Genomic DNA, 15,972 nt, shown 5'->3' on the forward strand with positions numbered 1-15,972 from the left:
CATGCATCCTTTGTGGCTGGATGGCTCTATGGATACTCCCAGGAAACTTGGATCCTCTCAACTGCTTTATGGGTTGTTAGGTAGAAATGTGGTTAAAAATAAATCAACATCAGACCATAAAAAGACTGTAACGTCATCTATTAAAACACAGGGACTTCTCCCAACATGCATACATGCACACACGCACACACACACACACAGAGTATATACACATTTGCATTCAACCCATACAATTTAAAAACAGTTTAGACCCTCTCCTGAGGATTGGGAATAAATTTGCTTTAGCATATTGTAATGTTTTGGAGAAGTTGTAATACTCAGAGGTATTGAGTTCTCCCTGTACATACTGTGGTTAGCTGGCTGCCATCTTGGCTTCTCCAGTTTATCTTGTTTTAGGCAGTGGTAGATGATGGGTGGCCACAGGGTACAGTCTGTGCTAATGTGACTGTCACAGGTAAGTTTCAGCCTTATATAACTCATCAGATAATAAATGTTTCAAGGAGATAGTGGATTCTGAACAAACAGATCTCTCTTTCTCCCCTAAGAGAAACTCTAGAGATGACTGTGAGTATATAAAAAAAGTTGATCAAAGAAGAGTCAGATGGTTATCTGAGACTGGAAAGAAATTGTTTTTAAATATATACATATATATGTGTGTATATATATATATATACACACACACACACACATACATATGTGTGTGTGTATGTATATATTTAACCCAGAATTATGTCCTGAAGGCATGGACTAGTGATTAGGTACCTAATACAAACAAACAAACAAACAAACCCACCTGATCTGGAAGAAAAAGGTGCTGAGAATGGACACAAAGGAGGTATATGACCTATTAAACAAACATGTAATAAACTTTGCTCAGTTGAACAAAGTCCTCCCACTAGAAACTATGTTGGGGTGGTCACCTCATAGGCACTTCATAATCACCCCTTAGAGGGGAAAATGGCTCCCTTGTCCAGGGACCCTACAGACAGGATAGGAGTACTATGTTCTCTATCACATGACTCCTTGGTTAGAGCTATTTGGATCAAAGCACAACTCATGTCCAGAAATTAGATCAACCAGATCATAAGAGTAAAGGCCAGTGCCATAGAAAGCAGAGGAAGATGTGAGAAAAATGAAGAAAATCACTCAAGTTTCAACCTTTTCTATCCCTAAGTAATCTGATTGTTAGTTCCTATTTTCATCTAGCCATGAGACTCAAAACTGTACCCTTAAAGAAGAACTTAGTAGATGCTCTTGATGCTGCCAGTAATTGTGTTGCTTTCAAAGTCTCAGTTCCCTCATCTATAAAATGGGATGATTACCACCCACCTCAGAGGATTGTTGTGAGGATTAAATACAATAATGGGTGCAGAATACCAGGCACATAATGTATGGTTCACAAATGTCAGCAACTTTTGTTGATAGCATGACTATTTAAAACTGAACTTGAGTGGCTTCCTGTTTCTTGTTACCAAAGAGTCTTGAACTTGTCTTATAACAACTACACATCCCACACTCTGAGAAAAACCTACAGAAAAAGCCACTGAGACCCAGTGGAGGCATCTAGCCACAGTGAGTCCTGAGGGCATTACTTCTGCACACCTATCCCCTCTATTAGGGTACTGACTTCTTGAAAGTTTACATTCCCCTTGGTATTCCTGATAGCAGTCTTTTAAGAGACTTGATGAATAAAGTAGTAGTTTTCAATAATTTTTCCCTACACCAGCAGTATCAACAATTTCTGAGAATGTATTAGAAGTGAAAATTTCCTGACTCCTTCAATTGACTGAAGTAGAAGCTCCGGAATATGTCTATTAATTGACCCTCTAGGTGATTCTCAAACATGCTAAAGTCTGAGAAAAATGGGGAAAAAAAGTGCTGTAGGTAATACAAAACCACTCCCTATCCTTGACAGAAGACCAACTCTGCTCTATCTTAGAATATCATCCACCCTCTTTGATAGAACACATGGCTTTGCAAAGGATGTAACTATAAGGGAGGAAGGGGAATCATTCCTGGCCAAAGAACCTTTATCAATTATGTAAGCAAGGAAATATGCTGCCAATGGGTTATCCTCGCGGTTTTCTAACAGGTGCTTCAGAAAGTCCTAACTCCCTACTATGGCATGGCATGCTACACGCCCATGACCCAGGCTTCCTCTTGTACAAGTTTCATCCCTGGCTATTCTCCTCATGCCCTCAACACCCCCGTCGTTAGGAATGATTGGCGGTTTCTCAAATCACTTTGCTCATGCCACCATATCTTTGTTAGAATGTCATTTTCCATCTCTGTATCTTTAGCACTTAGTGTAGTTCTTAGTGGGTAGTGGGTGCCCATGTTCCTAAACTTTTGATGAGTTTATTCATAAATCCTTACCTTCAATCTTCCTATTGCTAAACCATCTTATACATCTTATTTAGATAGACTTCAGAATGCAAGTTATGATCATTTCAACATAAAATTTAATCTGGCATTTAAAGTCTGGTTCCAATCTACTTCTAGATTAACTAGGTAATCATCCGATTCCCTACATTAGCCTGAAAACCCTAGGCAGTGGGAACTTTTTTCTGCCATCCCAGCACCTAATATTTCCCTTCAACATAGATTCCATATTTACTGAATACCCTTTAGGAACTAAAGAACATAGGAGTAATCAAGACAAAATTCTCTGCTATTGAGAAGATATTGTGAAAGCAGAGGAGGGAGACAATAAATCCATAAACAAGTAAATGTATAATCCAAGTCAGGTGATAAGGACAACAAAGAAAAATAAAACAGGCTTGGGAGAGAGAAGGATGTGATGGAAGTAAGGGAATCATCTTAGAAAGGGAAAGGAAGAATTCTCTGAGAAGATGTCACTTAAGCAAATCTGAATGGAGTGAGGCATGGGTGAAGGGAAGATATGGACAAGCACGCCAGTTAGTGGGAACAGCAGTTTGAAGCCCAGCGGCAGAAACACCATGAGGAGTTTGAGAGACAAGAGAATGAGCTATGTGGTGTGAACAAATTTTGAGAGGGAGAGAATGACAGAAGGACAGACATGACCCTTTTGAGTTGATGTCTTAGTACACAGTATTCCTTAATCTATACTCTTCTTTGCCTATTGAAATTCTATCTATTCCTCAAGCCCTGCCACATACATCATCCTCTCTGAACTCTTCATTTTTCTGCTGAAAAATGTTTTCTTTTTCCAAAATCCAGTAGTTTTTGGTGCATACATATTTGCCTGAAAGCAGTGCCTACATTCTTCCTAATATTGTTCTCCATTAGAATTATTCCCTGGGCACTAATAAAGATCAGCCATTCTCTACTTTTTCATGATCTCTTTCCTAGAGGCATCTCCTATCTGATAAATAATTCTCTTTGATGATAGTAAACAAGAATCTCTTCCCAGAGAATCTTCCCAACTTGAAGCCTCCTGAATCTCATCACCTGCTGGCATCCCATTCTCTGGGTTTGGGGCCCCATTATTACTCAGCTAAAGCATTTAACAATGCTATATTTTGTGTTCTTGTTCCTTCTACCTCCTAATGGTGAGGTATTAACAGAAGCGTGTGCAGATCTGGGAAATTAACTGGTAAATTCTCAGTAGTGAATAGTGGGTGAGGAGAATACTTCCAGCTCAGATCTCCCATAAACCACCTCAATGACTGCTCCCTGGAAAGGAAATGCTCTAATTTTCATCTGATTTGATCTTAGAATACCTCATGCTTCAAATGTGTCTCTCTTTGGCAAACTATCAAAAGAGCTCCTGACCAAGAAGTACCTCCTGGTGGTTGACTTCTTTTTCCATTTGGTCACTCAGTCCTGATGCAATTGCCCCCTGCCTTCTGGCTAAAAATACCTGACAAGTTACTCCTCCCTTTGAGCTTTACAATCTTTCAGACATTTGCATGCCCATCTTCACTCAACTCGCATCATATTTGGGCTTTCTCCAGATAGACACCACAGGTTTTTATTCTTTTTCTATTAATTAGGTCTTCTGTGACATCTGGACAGTTGCAGGAAGTGATATTCCCCAGCACGGTACTATTCAACCAATCAACAATTAGCTCTATATTGGGTTGTAGAGGACTTGGAACTAAAGTGTGGAGAGATTTGTGCTAACTTGACCAACCCACCCAAAGTCTGTGGCTAATGGATTACAAATTTGGGTAATGCTGGACAATAAATTACAACTATAATAATAAAGCTAAAAGTACACACAATTAAGCAGAAACACCAGTGTTTTTTATCGGAAATGAAAGAAACCATTGATCATAGCAACTGTCTGAGATTAGCAGGGAGCCACATTTTCAAACATCCTGCAGTAAATCCAGAGCAGATCCAGCTGGAAAGCAAGAGTGGAAATAAAACTTGAAAAATCATACCATGCTTTGAAGTTTGCTTCTTTCACAACCATGAGTCCCTGATTTGCCCCGACCATTTTGAGCTGTTCTTGCTTGTTGAATTTATTTTAAAAGAGATACAAGCCACACGCTTGCATATAATCTTTCAAATGGACTCCAGCTTTTTGCAGGGATGGTTTGTTAGAGAATATGATTCCCAAAACACTTTCTCTTGCACATGAAATCAGCCATCAATTCAGCTGGAATAGAAAGGCTTCCCACACTCAAGCTAGAAATCACTCTTGATTCTAGCAAGTACTGCTTTTTTCTTGCATTCTTGCCTTGACCTATTCATGCACTTATGATTTTCAGTTTTTAAATGTTACGATCTACCAAAACTACTATTGTAGATAAAAGAATACTAACACACCAGATGTTGGGGATGCCAAAATGGCAGTCTAATAATTGTCTTCCTTCCTACAAAGCCATCTGGGGCTCCTGAAGTGAAGTCACCACACAAAGTAACTGCTGTCCATTAATTCACTGGGGTAAGAAAACCATTTGTTTCAGTTGGGTAGAGCTCCAGTCTTGCACGGGCCCCATCATCATTATACATCACTCTTCCCTACCAACTGAGCCTCGTTGAGGGGGTCTCAACCAGCCCTGCTCAAAAGCTGGGTGACTTCAGAATAGGATGTGGCTTATTAGGCCAGGATTTCTAGAGTCTTTCCCCCCTGATCATTTTGTGGGAAAGGATAAATGTTCTCTATGACTCAGAGCCAACATCTTAGAAACATGTCACTGGTCCCAGAGCAGTCACAATAACCTGAATGGTAACCCTGAACTATTTCTGCCAACAAAAAACTGAAGGAGATATTTGGCTCACAATGTCTTATCTAGGACAATGCAAATTATGAAAACAAAAGCTCTGATTTCTGTTCTTAGGTTCACAATGTAATTTTGGTCAATTTGCTAGTCCTAACATTTCCATTCTCCCAAATGAATGAAATCATGTTTGTAAGAGGCAGGCTGAAAACTGACAATTCCACTGGACATACCAGGAGTTCTTTTCACTAAATAGGGAGATTTTACTTTGCTTTCTCATTCCTTCTCAAAGTACTCAGCTCTGGGACAGGAGCTGGCTGGGAGTGTTCTTGGCCTTTGGCGTCTACTGCTCCCTTCTTTGGTTCTCCCACGTGGGGACTGACTAATTCAACAGCAGAATGAACCCTCAATGAAGCAAATCATACCACGGACCCAAACAGTGAACATGGGTCTAGATAATCCAAGCAACAACCCAGCCACAAATTAATAAGGAGAAAAGGAAAACCCAGCAACACAAAAACAAAGAACTCTCAACTTTACAAACACTGGGAGGGCAACAGCTGCTCAGCCGAGATTAAAGGAGCGTGAGAGAGCACCTCCCCATCTCCTGACTTCTCCTCCCCCATAAAGGTCCCTGCAGCCAGGCAGGGCTCGCTTTTACACTCTGTGCAGATGACCTTGTTCCAGCTAAGATAGGGGCTCTTTTGATCTCAGCAGGGGGATGCTCTGGGCCTGCAGCTGGCAGATATTAATAGTACAGGATCCGCTGGGGTGGAAGAGATCTCAGTTGGGCCCAGTGCCTTGTATTCCCTGCTCTGGGTCAGAGCAGAAGGGACTTCATTTCCCTGAATCAGCCCCTGCTGGGTACTTCTCTCAGGTCAGCTCAGATCATTTATTGCTCGCTGCTCTAAGCCACTTGTTCTCACCACGTAACTGTTTTCAAGGTGCAGGTTAAGCAGTGCCCTCTGCTCTGCAGCTGAAATCTATTATAGGACTAGGTGGACTTTGCCCTCGCCCCATCGCAGTGGGCTTCTCACTCTCAATGATTTGCACACATTTCTTAGAGGAGAGAAGAAGACGGAGCAAGAGACTGACAGAGCAGACCAGAAGTTTTTACAGAGTGAGAGAGCAATACAGGGGGCAGAAGCTGTTGTAGATGTCAGTTGGGACAAAGGGCGATATGGTCATTCTTGCCAAGCCCATGGATGGTGAATGCTTCCGATCTACCTACACACACACACACACACACACACACACACACAGGTCCAAAGTGACTAAAAGATCTGCTTAAGAGTTAATAACACAACAACAAAGCTTATACAACAAATGTTTAAAATGACAACAAAGCAATTTATACATGCTAATCACAGGAACAAAACAACCACTGTAATATATTTGAATTGGTATACATGTTCCAAGATTTGAACACTTTTATTCATTAGTAAAGAACTTCAGGAAAAACTTCTCATAGCCTCTTTACCCGCTTAGTTATACAAGGAAAATAGCTGGAAAAATCTGTTTCCAATCTTCCTTACATTTCATAGTAAGAAAATGTTGTCTAAAGATGAGTTGATAACTTTCTTTGTTGAGTTGATAACTTTTCTTTGTTCATGAGCACAACTTACCACGCCCCAAAGCAATCTCCTCTGTATCTGTTTTGTTCCTCTTCTCTGCTTGAGATAAACCAGGAAACCAGGACAAAGAAAAGTGTTTACTGGTTTTCAAAAAGGAAACAAGATACTGTCTTCTGATCTCAGAACTGAATCAATGTGTGTGTGATAATTATTATGACACTTTTTAACTATGTTCATAGGTGCTTGATGTGTTTCTCTTGGCTATTGTTCTTACAAAGTACTTACATAGTATTGGTTTAGCATTTATTTATTGCCAGTTATGTGCTTAGAACTTTGCTAGTTGGTAGGGCATGAGATGGAGACAAAAAGAATACAGGGTAGTCTGCCTTTACCAATCTGTCAATCCAGTTGGGAGAATGGGACAAATTGTGTCAATTTTTTCTAGACCCTTTTCTTTACATAGCTGAGCAGGTAAAGAGGCAGGACACAGAAGAGGCCACACCCATGCCGACTAGAACCTGAGAAGGTTTTGTAGAAGACGGACGTGGTCTTTTAAATAAATCTCCAAGGATTGAGAGGATTTGGGAAGAAACACAGTGGAAAAGTGCAACAGGGTAACATTTTGACTCTGTTCCAGACTGGATAGGTTCACATCACTGTCAATTCCTGCAGACCAATAAAGGATCTTGAAGTCCCCTGTAGATTTTACAGGCCTTTAATGTTGAAGAAGGGAACAAGGGCCCCTGGCACAACAGGTAGGGAAGCTGGCATGCAGGGAGGCAGGGGAGCCAGGAGGCTGGCAGCAACCGAGCCTCCCAGCTGTCACAGTCTCCAAGGTCTCTTCGATCTGGAGTTCGCTCTTGGTCTCCCTCTCACCTTGCCTCAGTTCACCCAATCTAGTGATCTCTCCTGGGCTTCCATATTTACAGGGATGCACACCTTATGCGCCCTGGCTTCTTGGCACAGGTGTCTACAATTACAGGTGCGGGGCTTCCTGCTCACGCTCCCAAACATTTTCTGCAACAATACATTTCCACGTGTGCGCTTTTAAACCCAGGAGGAAAACCACACCACAGGTGGCAGCCAAAGAGGCCAAACCTCTATGGCCTGATTTAACTCCATTTTCCCCACAAGTTGTGTTTGCAGAGACAGGAAGGTAGGGCTGGGAGGGGGCAGGCAGGCTTGCTGATTGTGCTTCACCTAAGGTATTCACAAGAACCACACTGGAAAGAAAAGCCTGTGAAAGTTAAGAAGCACTAATTTTCTTCTCTGGTGTTATTTTGAGAAACTGACCCATGCAAAAGCAAAGGACGAAGTCTGGCTTTAGTATTAGCTGATTTTTATGGTCTAAACATGCGTATCCTGGCTGATTTCAAGCTAACAAACTGCAAATTCCTGGATATTTTAACAAACGTTTATTGATGGTAGCCCATTCTCAGAAAAGGACTAAAAAAAAAAAAAAATTCAAGATTTCTGACTCAATCTCTGTCTTTCTTACAACTTGTAGAGCCGTAGAATGACACAGTAAAATGTGGGGCCAGTGTGGAGACTTGAACTTGGAAGTGGAAGAGCATGCAGAGAGGACGGCCACTTGGAATTGTACTAATATGACCCCCTTGTGAGGTTAATAAGTCAGGTGACCACAACACAAATTACAGAAAAGAGGAGACCAAGCAAAGAAGTATTTGGAAAGAAAAAGCACGTAGATTTGATGAAGGAGTAGAACAGTAGATGGTTCAGGTTTTCAATCCAGGTGATGGGGAAGTAATAAAGCACTATGTGTGCAAATGAGGGTATGCAGAGGATTTTTCAGGCTTTTACAAGTAAATAGTTTCCACTCTGAAAAATGCCACTGAGAAGTAGCAGCACAGTCCTTGCAGTTTTGGTACTCAGGCCTATCCATGCAGTAACACCTTGAGCAGTCAGAAGTCTGGCTAGGGTCTGGTCATGAATAATTCTCAGTAAATGAAATGAGGGGTCAGAAACAAGCATCTACATCTACCCTGGCCACAACATTCTGCCCTAAAGCAAGTAGACGACAGCTAGCAGAACTCAGAAATGTCAAGTAAGAACTTTCAGTAAAACTAGAAACCACCCACTGCTTGCTGTGTAATTCCCCTAGCTACGAAAATCACAGCCAACCTGACCTTTGCTAGCAGGAGGAGGTGGAGAAATTTTTGCAGATTTACCAGCATGGAGAGTTTTTCTTAATCCTACTTTCTGTAAAGTAGATCGGGAATGCCACATCCCTGGCACATGACACTAGTGTGCAATTTTACCAGTTCAAAAGGACTCAGCAAAACAAACAGCCAAATTGCTATTGACCACAGGTGAAGCCAAGTTTTGACCATCAGTCTCAAAAACAAAGTCACTTAGCAGTTTGCCAGCCCTCACACTACCGAGCCAAAACAACCCACAGAGGTTGTTTCTAAGAGGACTGTGGTGGGATGCCTCTGACAATTTCTTGGTCAAGTGAAAGGGAACCTCATTACAGAGATTGGCCAAGTACAGTACAAGATGCCAGGAAAGGTGGCCAACCCGAAATCACCAGGCTCCTGCCTGGCATCACTGGCCAGGGCTTGCTAGCTGCTCTCCCACCTCTCAACCCAGGCATGGGGGCTCTGTGTCGGTGTCGGGTTTCAGCCCCTGTAGGAAGGATCCCTTACCTTCAGACAGGGACAAATCATCAGCTGGAGACACCAGGTCTGCCTGAGAAGCCAAGGCTCCACTCAGATGGGTTGTAATTTGATTCGTCAAGATAACCTGTGAACAGACAAGGAGAAGGTGGGGGAAGGGAGCAGAGGACCAATTAGTTCTTAGAGCCATCAAAAGGCAGACTGTGGCTCAGGGGAAGACAGATAGGACACAGGTAGGAAAACCCCAGCTCTGACTTTCATCAATTTTATCTGTAGGTCAGAATATCTGGCAAACGCGATGGGTCATTCAATACACCGAAAATCAAGGAATAGGCCGACTTTTTTCAGCGCTTAAAGACTAATCCTTTCTAAATGCTGAATGACTTGGGACTGAGAGTGTTGCTATATTTATAAAATGAGCCAGGGAATGAAGATGTTTATTATACATTTGATCAAACTTTAATTTTTAAGATCTGAAACACAGGTTACTGCTAGTGCTGGAATAAAAGCAAAAATTTACAATGTGAGTGTCTGTGGCTTCTGCCCTTGGTAACTTAGTTTTAATTCCAAATTTGTGAAACTGCAGTAAAGTAGTTGAATTCTAACAAGAGAAAGTCTCGCCATACATTTTCTTTTATTTTTTTTAAGATTTATTTATTATTTATGCATACAAGAACTGGGCTGCAGACCAGAGGTGTGGTGTGAGGGATTAGAGGATTCACCAGAGACAGAGTACAGAATGGGCAAATCTACTGAAATACACTGCTGAGGGGAGCAGCAGGTGGGTCAGGAGAGGCCTGCCTCACCATGTGGGTCACCTCCCTGGCCGGGGATCAAACTCATGCTGGGTAGCTGCAGATAGCTTCATAGTGCTGGGCTTTACCCTGTTGCACCACCAGGAAGGGCCCTCACCATGCACTTTGAACACAATAGAAAAATCCCACCCTCCAAAGTAAAGTTCATAACATTTTAAATTCCTATAAGGCATTCAAAAATTACCTAACTTATATGGTCCACGGCTACACAATATTTTCATACTTGATTTGGTCAAGAAGTATTCTTTTTCTTAAAAATCCTCATTTCTAGGCCCTCCCTGGTGGCGCAGTGGGTTAAAGCACAGCACTGAGAATCTAAAGCCGCTTCTGCATGAGTTTGATCCCCGCCTGCCCCGGAGGTGACCACATGGTGTGGCAGACCTCTCCTGACCCTCCCGCTGCTCCCCTCAGCAGTGTACTTCGTCGATCTGCCTGTTCTGTTCCCCACTCTGTCTCTTGTGAAGCCTCTCACCACCCCTGAGCCTCTGGCCTGTACCCCAGTTCTGTATGCACAAATAAATAAATCTTAAAAAAAAAAATCCTCATTTCTAAATTTTATTCTGCTATTTAGAAATTTAAAGTGAAAGTAGGATAAAATACAATTTCCTCCTGGAAATTTGTGACTTGACGAACAACAGCTAGTTTCCAAGCTTTGGTTGTCCCCATCATGGGCCCAAATTGCAAGCATCATGGTTATCAGAGAAAAGCTCCTTGTGAAAATGGTACTAAACATTTAACAGCTAAAATATGCATCCAGTCAGGTTGTCTCAGTCTATCCTGTGGGTCAGCTACAGATTTGTTGCTACCCTGATTGTGAAATTGTAGTGTCATCTCTAAAGGAATAACACTCTTCTTATAAATTAGTTGTGTTCTAACAAGAGAAATTCTCACCATGCATTTTCTTTTATTTTTGCATCTTCATTCTTTATTGTCTAATCTATTAGTCCCTCTTTTGCTGTCTCCCAAATGGACCAATGACACATTATAAATCATATACTAGTGGCACTAAATTGAGAGCGGAGAAAGGAGCTTGATGGCACCAATGGGTAAGGAAAGGAAGTGCTCTGTAAGCAAACACAACTCCAGGTCTTTGTGCATCAACAAGGCTAGTGGGCCCCTACAGCCACGGTTGCAGTGAGCATGGCAGCATTTACAGCATTCACTAAGTATGCCTTAACCTCTCATGTTCTTTGGTATTTTCACTTTTCTTATGGACTGGTAAGAGAGACATGTTATGTCTTCAATTAAAATGGCTAGACACAGTCAAATAAAAGTCTGCTCTTCCAAGAAACAAACATTCAAATTCTGGAGTATGAATAGGAAATGATGCTCATTTCTCTCTTTATGAGAGGATATTGGTTTCGGAAATCAATAAAATTGGATTCAATTACAAACCATGGGGAAGTTACTTAAATCTTCAAGTTTTATTTGTTCATAAATAAAATACCTGTGTTCTAGAATTGTGATGAGAATTAAATGAGATCATCAATGTAAGGTACTTAACACTGTCTGACACATGGTAAATATTCAATAAATGGAAACCAGTGTTGTTATTTCTTTCAAAGTGATGCTATGTTGGTTAGTAAATTAGTCTATGTCATAGGCTTCTGAGAACTGGCTTTATAATAAATCATAGTTTCCTATAGTAGAATATTCTTTAGTACCTGATCATTTCTACTATTCGCAATCCTTCATAACTTTTATTTAATTGCAGAGAACTTGTGTAAAACTTCAGTTAGAAAAAAATAGAAATTATGGAAAGCAAGGTCAGTAAGATACAGGCATTGCTCTGAAAATACTATGTGCTTTATCTAGCAGAAAAAATACATGTGCTATCTGTCTGTCCCAGTTAGAAAAAGAGAGAAGCTTCTGGAAGATCTACATATGTAAGCTCTATTTTTAGAGGATTCTTTTAAAATATGACTTGGTGAAAATTAGTCAGACCTTAATGATGTAGTAATGACAGAACAACTACTGAATATCTACTATGCAAAGCAGATCATCATATACAAAGAAGAAAATAAAGAGCTTAAAGTTGTTCTATGTCTGCTCTAAAAACTAAGCTAAAAACTTCTAAGTTAAAAAATAAAGCATTCTGGCCCTCCCTGGTGGCTCAGCGGGTTAAAGCACAGCACTGAGAATCTAAAGCCGCTTCCTCATGAGTTCAATTCCCGCCTGCCCCGGAGGTGACCACATGGTGTGGCAGACCTCTCCTGACCCGCCCGCTGCTCCCCTCAGCAGTGCTCCTCATCGATCTGCCTGTTCTGTTCCCCACTCTGTCTCTGGTGAAGCCTCTCACCACCCCTGAGCCTCTGGCCTGTACCCCAGTTCTGTATGCACAAATAAATAAATCTTAAAAAAAAAAAAAAAAAAGCATTCACTAAAGTATTCGGACTGATTTTTCTCAATATTTTTATTACATCACAGGTCCGAAAATGGCAACTTGTACTAAGCTAAGTTTTTTTGTAGATAACTCCTGCAAAGCCTGCAGCCAAACTACAGATGTGTCTCAAAAGATACATCTCCCTAGTTCTTACTCCCAAAGGAAGAATAGCTGGAGAAGAAAACATTCTTCCTTTCTAATGGTTAGGAGAGTAAGCCTCTAAGTGCTTTTGCTAAGATTCCTCTCTCTCCCTTTTGCATATGAGTCTAAAGCCAGATCACTAAAGAGATACACAGCAACCAAATACAGTTGCTAATCATACCATTTTACTGAATTGTTGCGGTTTTCTGAAGTTGTGTTCAGCAAAATGATAGAATGGAAACATTTCCAAATAGCATCATCATAAGTAATCAGTTTGGGCAGAAACCTGTAAATATGTTGTCCTCTGAGGCAATCTGCAGACTTGAAAACTACACTCTTAAAATAACTTATAAAATACTCTCACAAGTTTAAACAGTCTTAGCAGGATCTGGTTTCTAAACATGAGCAGAGAGGCTTTCTTGCAGCTCTGCTCCATGGGAAGGAGGGGAGCTTCTGACGCTTGGTACTAACTCATGCAAAAGCAGTGGGCAGTTAGGATGAGGGTTTTGTGTTCAGACACAAGTTTGAGTCTAGGCTCTGCCCCTTACTAGCTGTCTGACATTGGGCAAACTTCATAACTTCTCTGTATGGTAACACTTAACTCATGGGATTTCGGGAATCCCATGTATTAAGTCCTTAGCATAGTGTCTGATCAATAGCAAAAGCTTAGTAGGTGTTAGCCCCATCATTGTCCTCCGTCGGCCTTTGCTGATTTGTACCATGCATATTTAGATAGAAATCCCTGGCCTCTTTCCTTTTGTATAGCATACAGGGCACTATCAATAAAGAACAAGCACTTGCTTTTGATATGTTTTAAAAGGCAAGAAAATCTTCATTGAATTGCACCTATCATTTGCCTAAAACTATGCATTACTTAAAATATGTAACATACTCTTACTATAATCAACAGCAAATCCCAATGTTAGGTCTGTACTTAAGGGAAGATATGTTTGTTAATGGTAATGATTTTATCCAACGCCAGGAGGGGATGGAATCCAGTCAAAAGTTTAATCTTCAGGAATGGAAAATACCATCCTCCTACTGGAGAGAATAGGCAGTGCCGTAATCTGTATCAGTAACTGTTGTCTCCGCTCAGTCTACATGGGCCTACTACCAGGGCTTACTTGAACTGTCCTCCTGGTTGAACCATGCTTCAGATTTTGCTGAATTGGAAACACAGCCTCATTTCATGTCACACACACCCTGAGTCTCATTTTGAAAGCCCCCTTCCCAAGGCAAAATGAGGCTGGGAGCAGTCTCCCTTCAAAGACCACACCCCTGGCTTCTAAGTTTCCCCTTGTGTTATCTCCCTGCTCTAAATGCATCCTATTGGAACTTTCTGGGTACTCTATACTTAGTTAAGGGAACAATGAAGTGCTCTACAGAATAAGAAACTTTAGACTATAGATTCATAAATAACTCAATAGGCCCTTGTTTCATAAACAGCAGAACTTACAAGCTAAAGAAAAGAGAAGGAGAGACAAAACCAATTAAAGACCAGATGAACTGCTAAGCAGGTGTCTGAGAATGTTACGGTCAGAAGGCAGAGGGTCCTGGGTATGTTTGTTGTAAAAAAAAAAACCAACAAACATACAAATAAATAAAAATATATGACTCATTTCTATTAAGTATTAAAAGGTAACTTTAGAAAACAAATACCTGGAAACAAGAAGACCAGAGAAGGCTGGTCCAAAAAAGCATGAGGGCCCAGGACAGCAGAGTGGGAAGCTGGAGATCACTGTCCAACTGGGCCTGACTGTCCACTAGTCTCAGCACCCAGCACTGACCAGTGCTTTCTGTTGGCCCAGTTTCTTCAGCTGTGCCATTATACATCCACACCCTTCAAGCCTCCACCATCTGGTTCGAACACATTCTACTTTATGGGCCACTCACTATATGTGACTAGTCTGATTCATCCCACATTGCAATGTTATGGAAGTATCTTTGCTGGGGCCCCCTAACTATCAGCCCATCCTAAGTACTGAAAAGTGGCAGACACAAGAAAATGAGGGACAGCCCTGGAAAATCAGAGTGGGGAAGTACCAAAGGCAGTCTTGGGTGGAAGAAACTCCATTATACTTGACTCTTGGAAGGTGACAAGGATGAAGGTCTTTGATTAGCCAGGTAATAGAATAGTTTAGAATGAGCAATCTGGTACTGGTCAGCAGAGGAAAAAGTCATGCTCAGCAAAATGATAACTCCATATTTAAACATCTGTCCAATGTTTTAATAATCTAAGAAAACGACAAATGCCCTTACACAGGTGCAGGTAAACAGAAAATATTGCAATCTCCACCTTCCAAAGAATGAACTAGTCACCTGCCAGAGATCAAGAAGTCAGTCAAAAATGGATATGCAGGCCTCTCCACTGTTTTTTGAATGGCAGCCTGGAACAGAGGTGAGGAGAGCAAGTGACTATCCAACTGTCAGCCTACACCATAATGACTTCTTCAGGCTCTGATGTCCTGGTCTAGAGAATTTAGTCTATACAGGTAACGAAGCGATCCAATAGCCAGAAATACATTATGCTAGTATCACGGTGCTACAATGTAAGTGCCCAATCACTTGACAAGAGTCCTTCTGCCTTGGATGCTAATAAACAACCTTCAGTCAAGCAGGTAAAATAGTTTCAGCTGGAGGCAACCTGCGCCTGATTGTGCCAATCCTTCCGCTGTTTTTGTCATCTCTGATGCCCAGGCCGCTTGGAAACTAGCACTCTTATGGAAGTGCAAGAGAGTTTAAGGGGCAGGCTGGTTAGAGGAACTATGAGGCAACCTCAGACATTTTGGGGGCATTTGTACACCCATGAAAACATTTGCTTCCTCCTTCTGCCCTCTCCCTGTCAGAAACCTGCCATAATCTAAGACAGAGTCAGAAAATTTCAAAATCATTTTAACTGGGCCTGGAGGGCAAGATGTAGTGATTATCCTGATCCAAACAGCTTCCAGGTAGATAGGCAGCCTGCAGGATGACATGGCCAGCCAGAGAAAGGACCCCCATGAGCAACAGAGAGATGCTGAGGGGCTGGTCCTGCTCACAAGCTGCTGCCTGCAGCCAAACCAGCTCTTCCCAGGACAGGGCTCTGATTCTCACCAACTCCAAAGGCAGGGTTATTTGTGTGTGTGTGTATATGCATGTATACACCACACACATATATAGTATTAAAAATGGACCATGTTAGAAAGATGTGGTACATATATACAATGGAATATTACTCAGCAACCAAAAAAGAGAAACACATGTCTTTTGCAGCAACTTGGATGGAGCTGG

At 41.5% G+C, this 15,972-nt stretch overlaps 1 protein-coding gene across 1 annotated transcript in view; it reads right to left on the reverse strand.

Moving 5' to 3' along the window:
• The window catches only part of RAD51B (RAD51 paralog B), a 505,595-nt gene that overhangs the window by 148,823 nt on the left and 340,800 nt on the right, over positions 1-15,972 (reverse strand). Inside the window, exon 8 of the mRNA XM_004682077.2 lies at positions 9,394-9,490. Coding sequence (XP_004682134.2) covers positions 9,394-9,490 — 97 coding nt within the window. The remainder of the gene's footprint in view (positions 1-9,393; positions 9,491-15,972) is intronic.

Source organism: Condylura cristata, unplaced genomic scaffold, assembly GCF_000260355.1.
Source record: "Condylura cristata isolate star-nosed mole 26May11 unplaced genomic scaffold, ConCri1.0 scaffold00013, whole genome shotgun sequence".
Classification (NCBI taxonomy): Eukaryota; Metazoa; Chordata; class Mammalia; order Eulipotyphla; family Talpidae; genus Condylura; species Condylura cristata.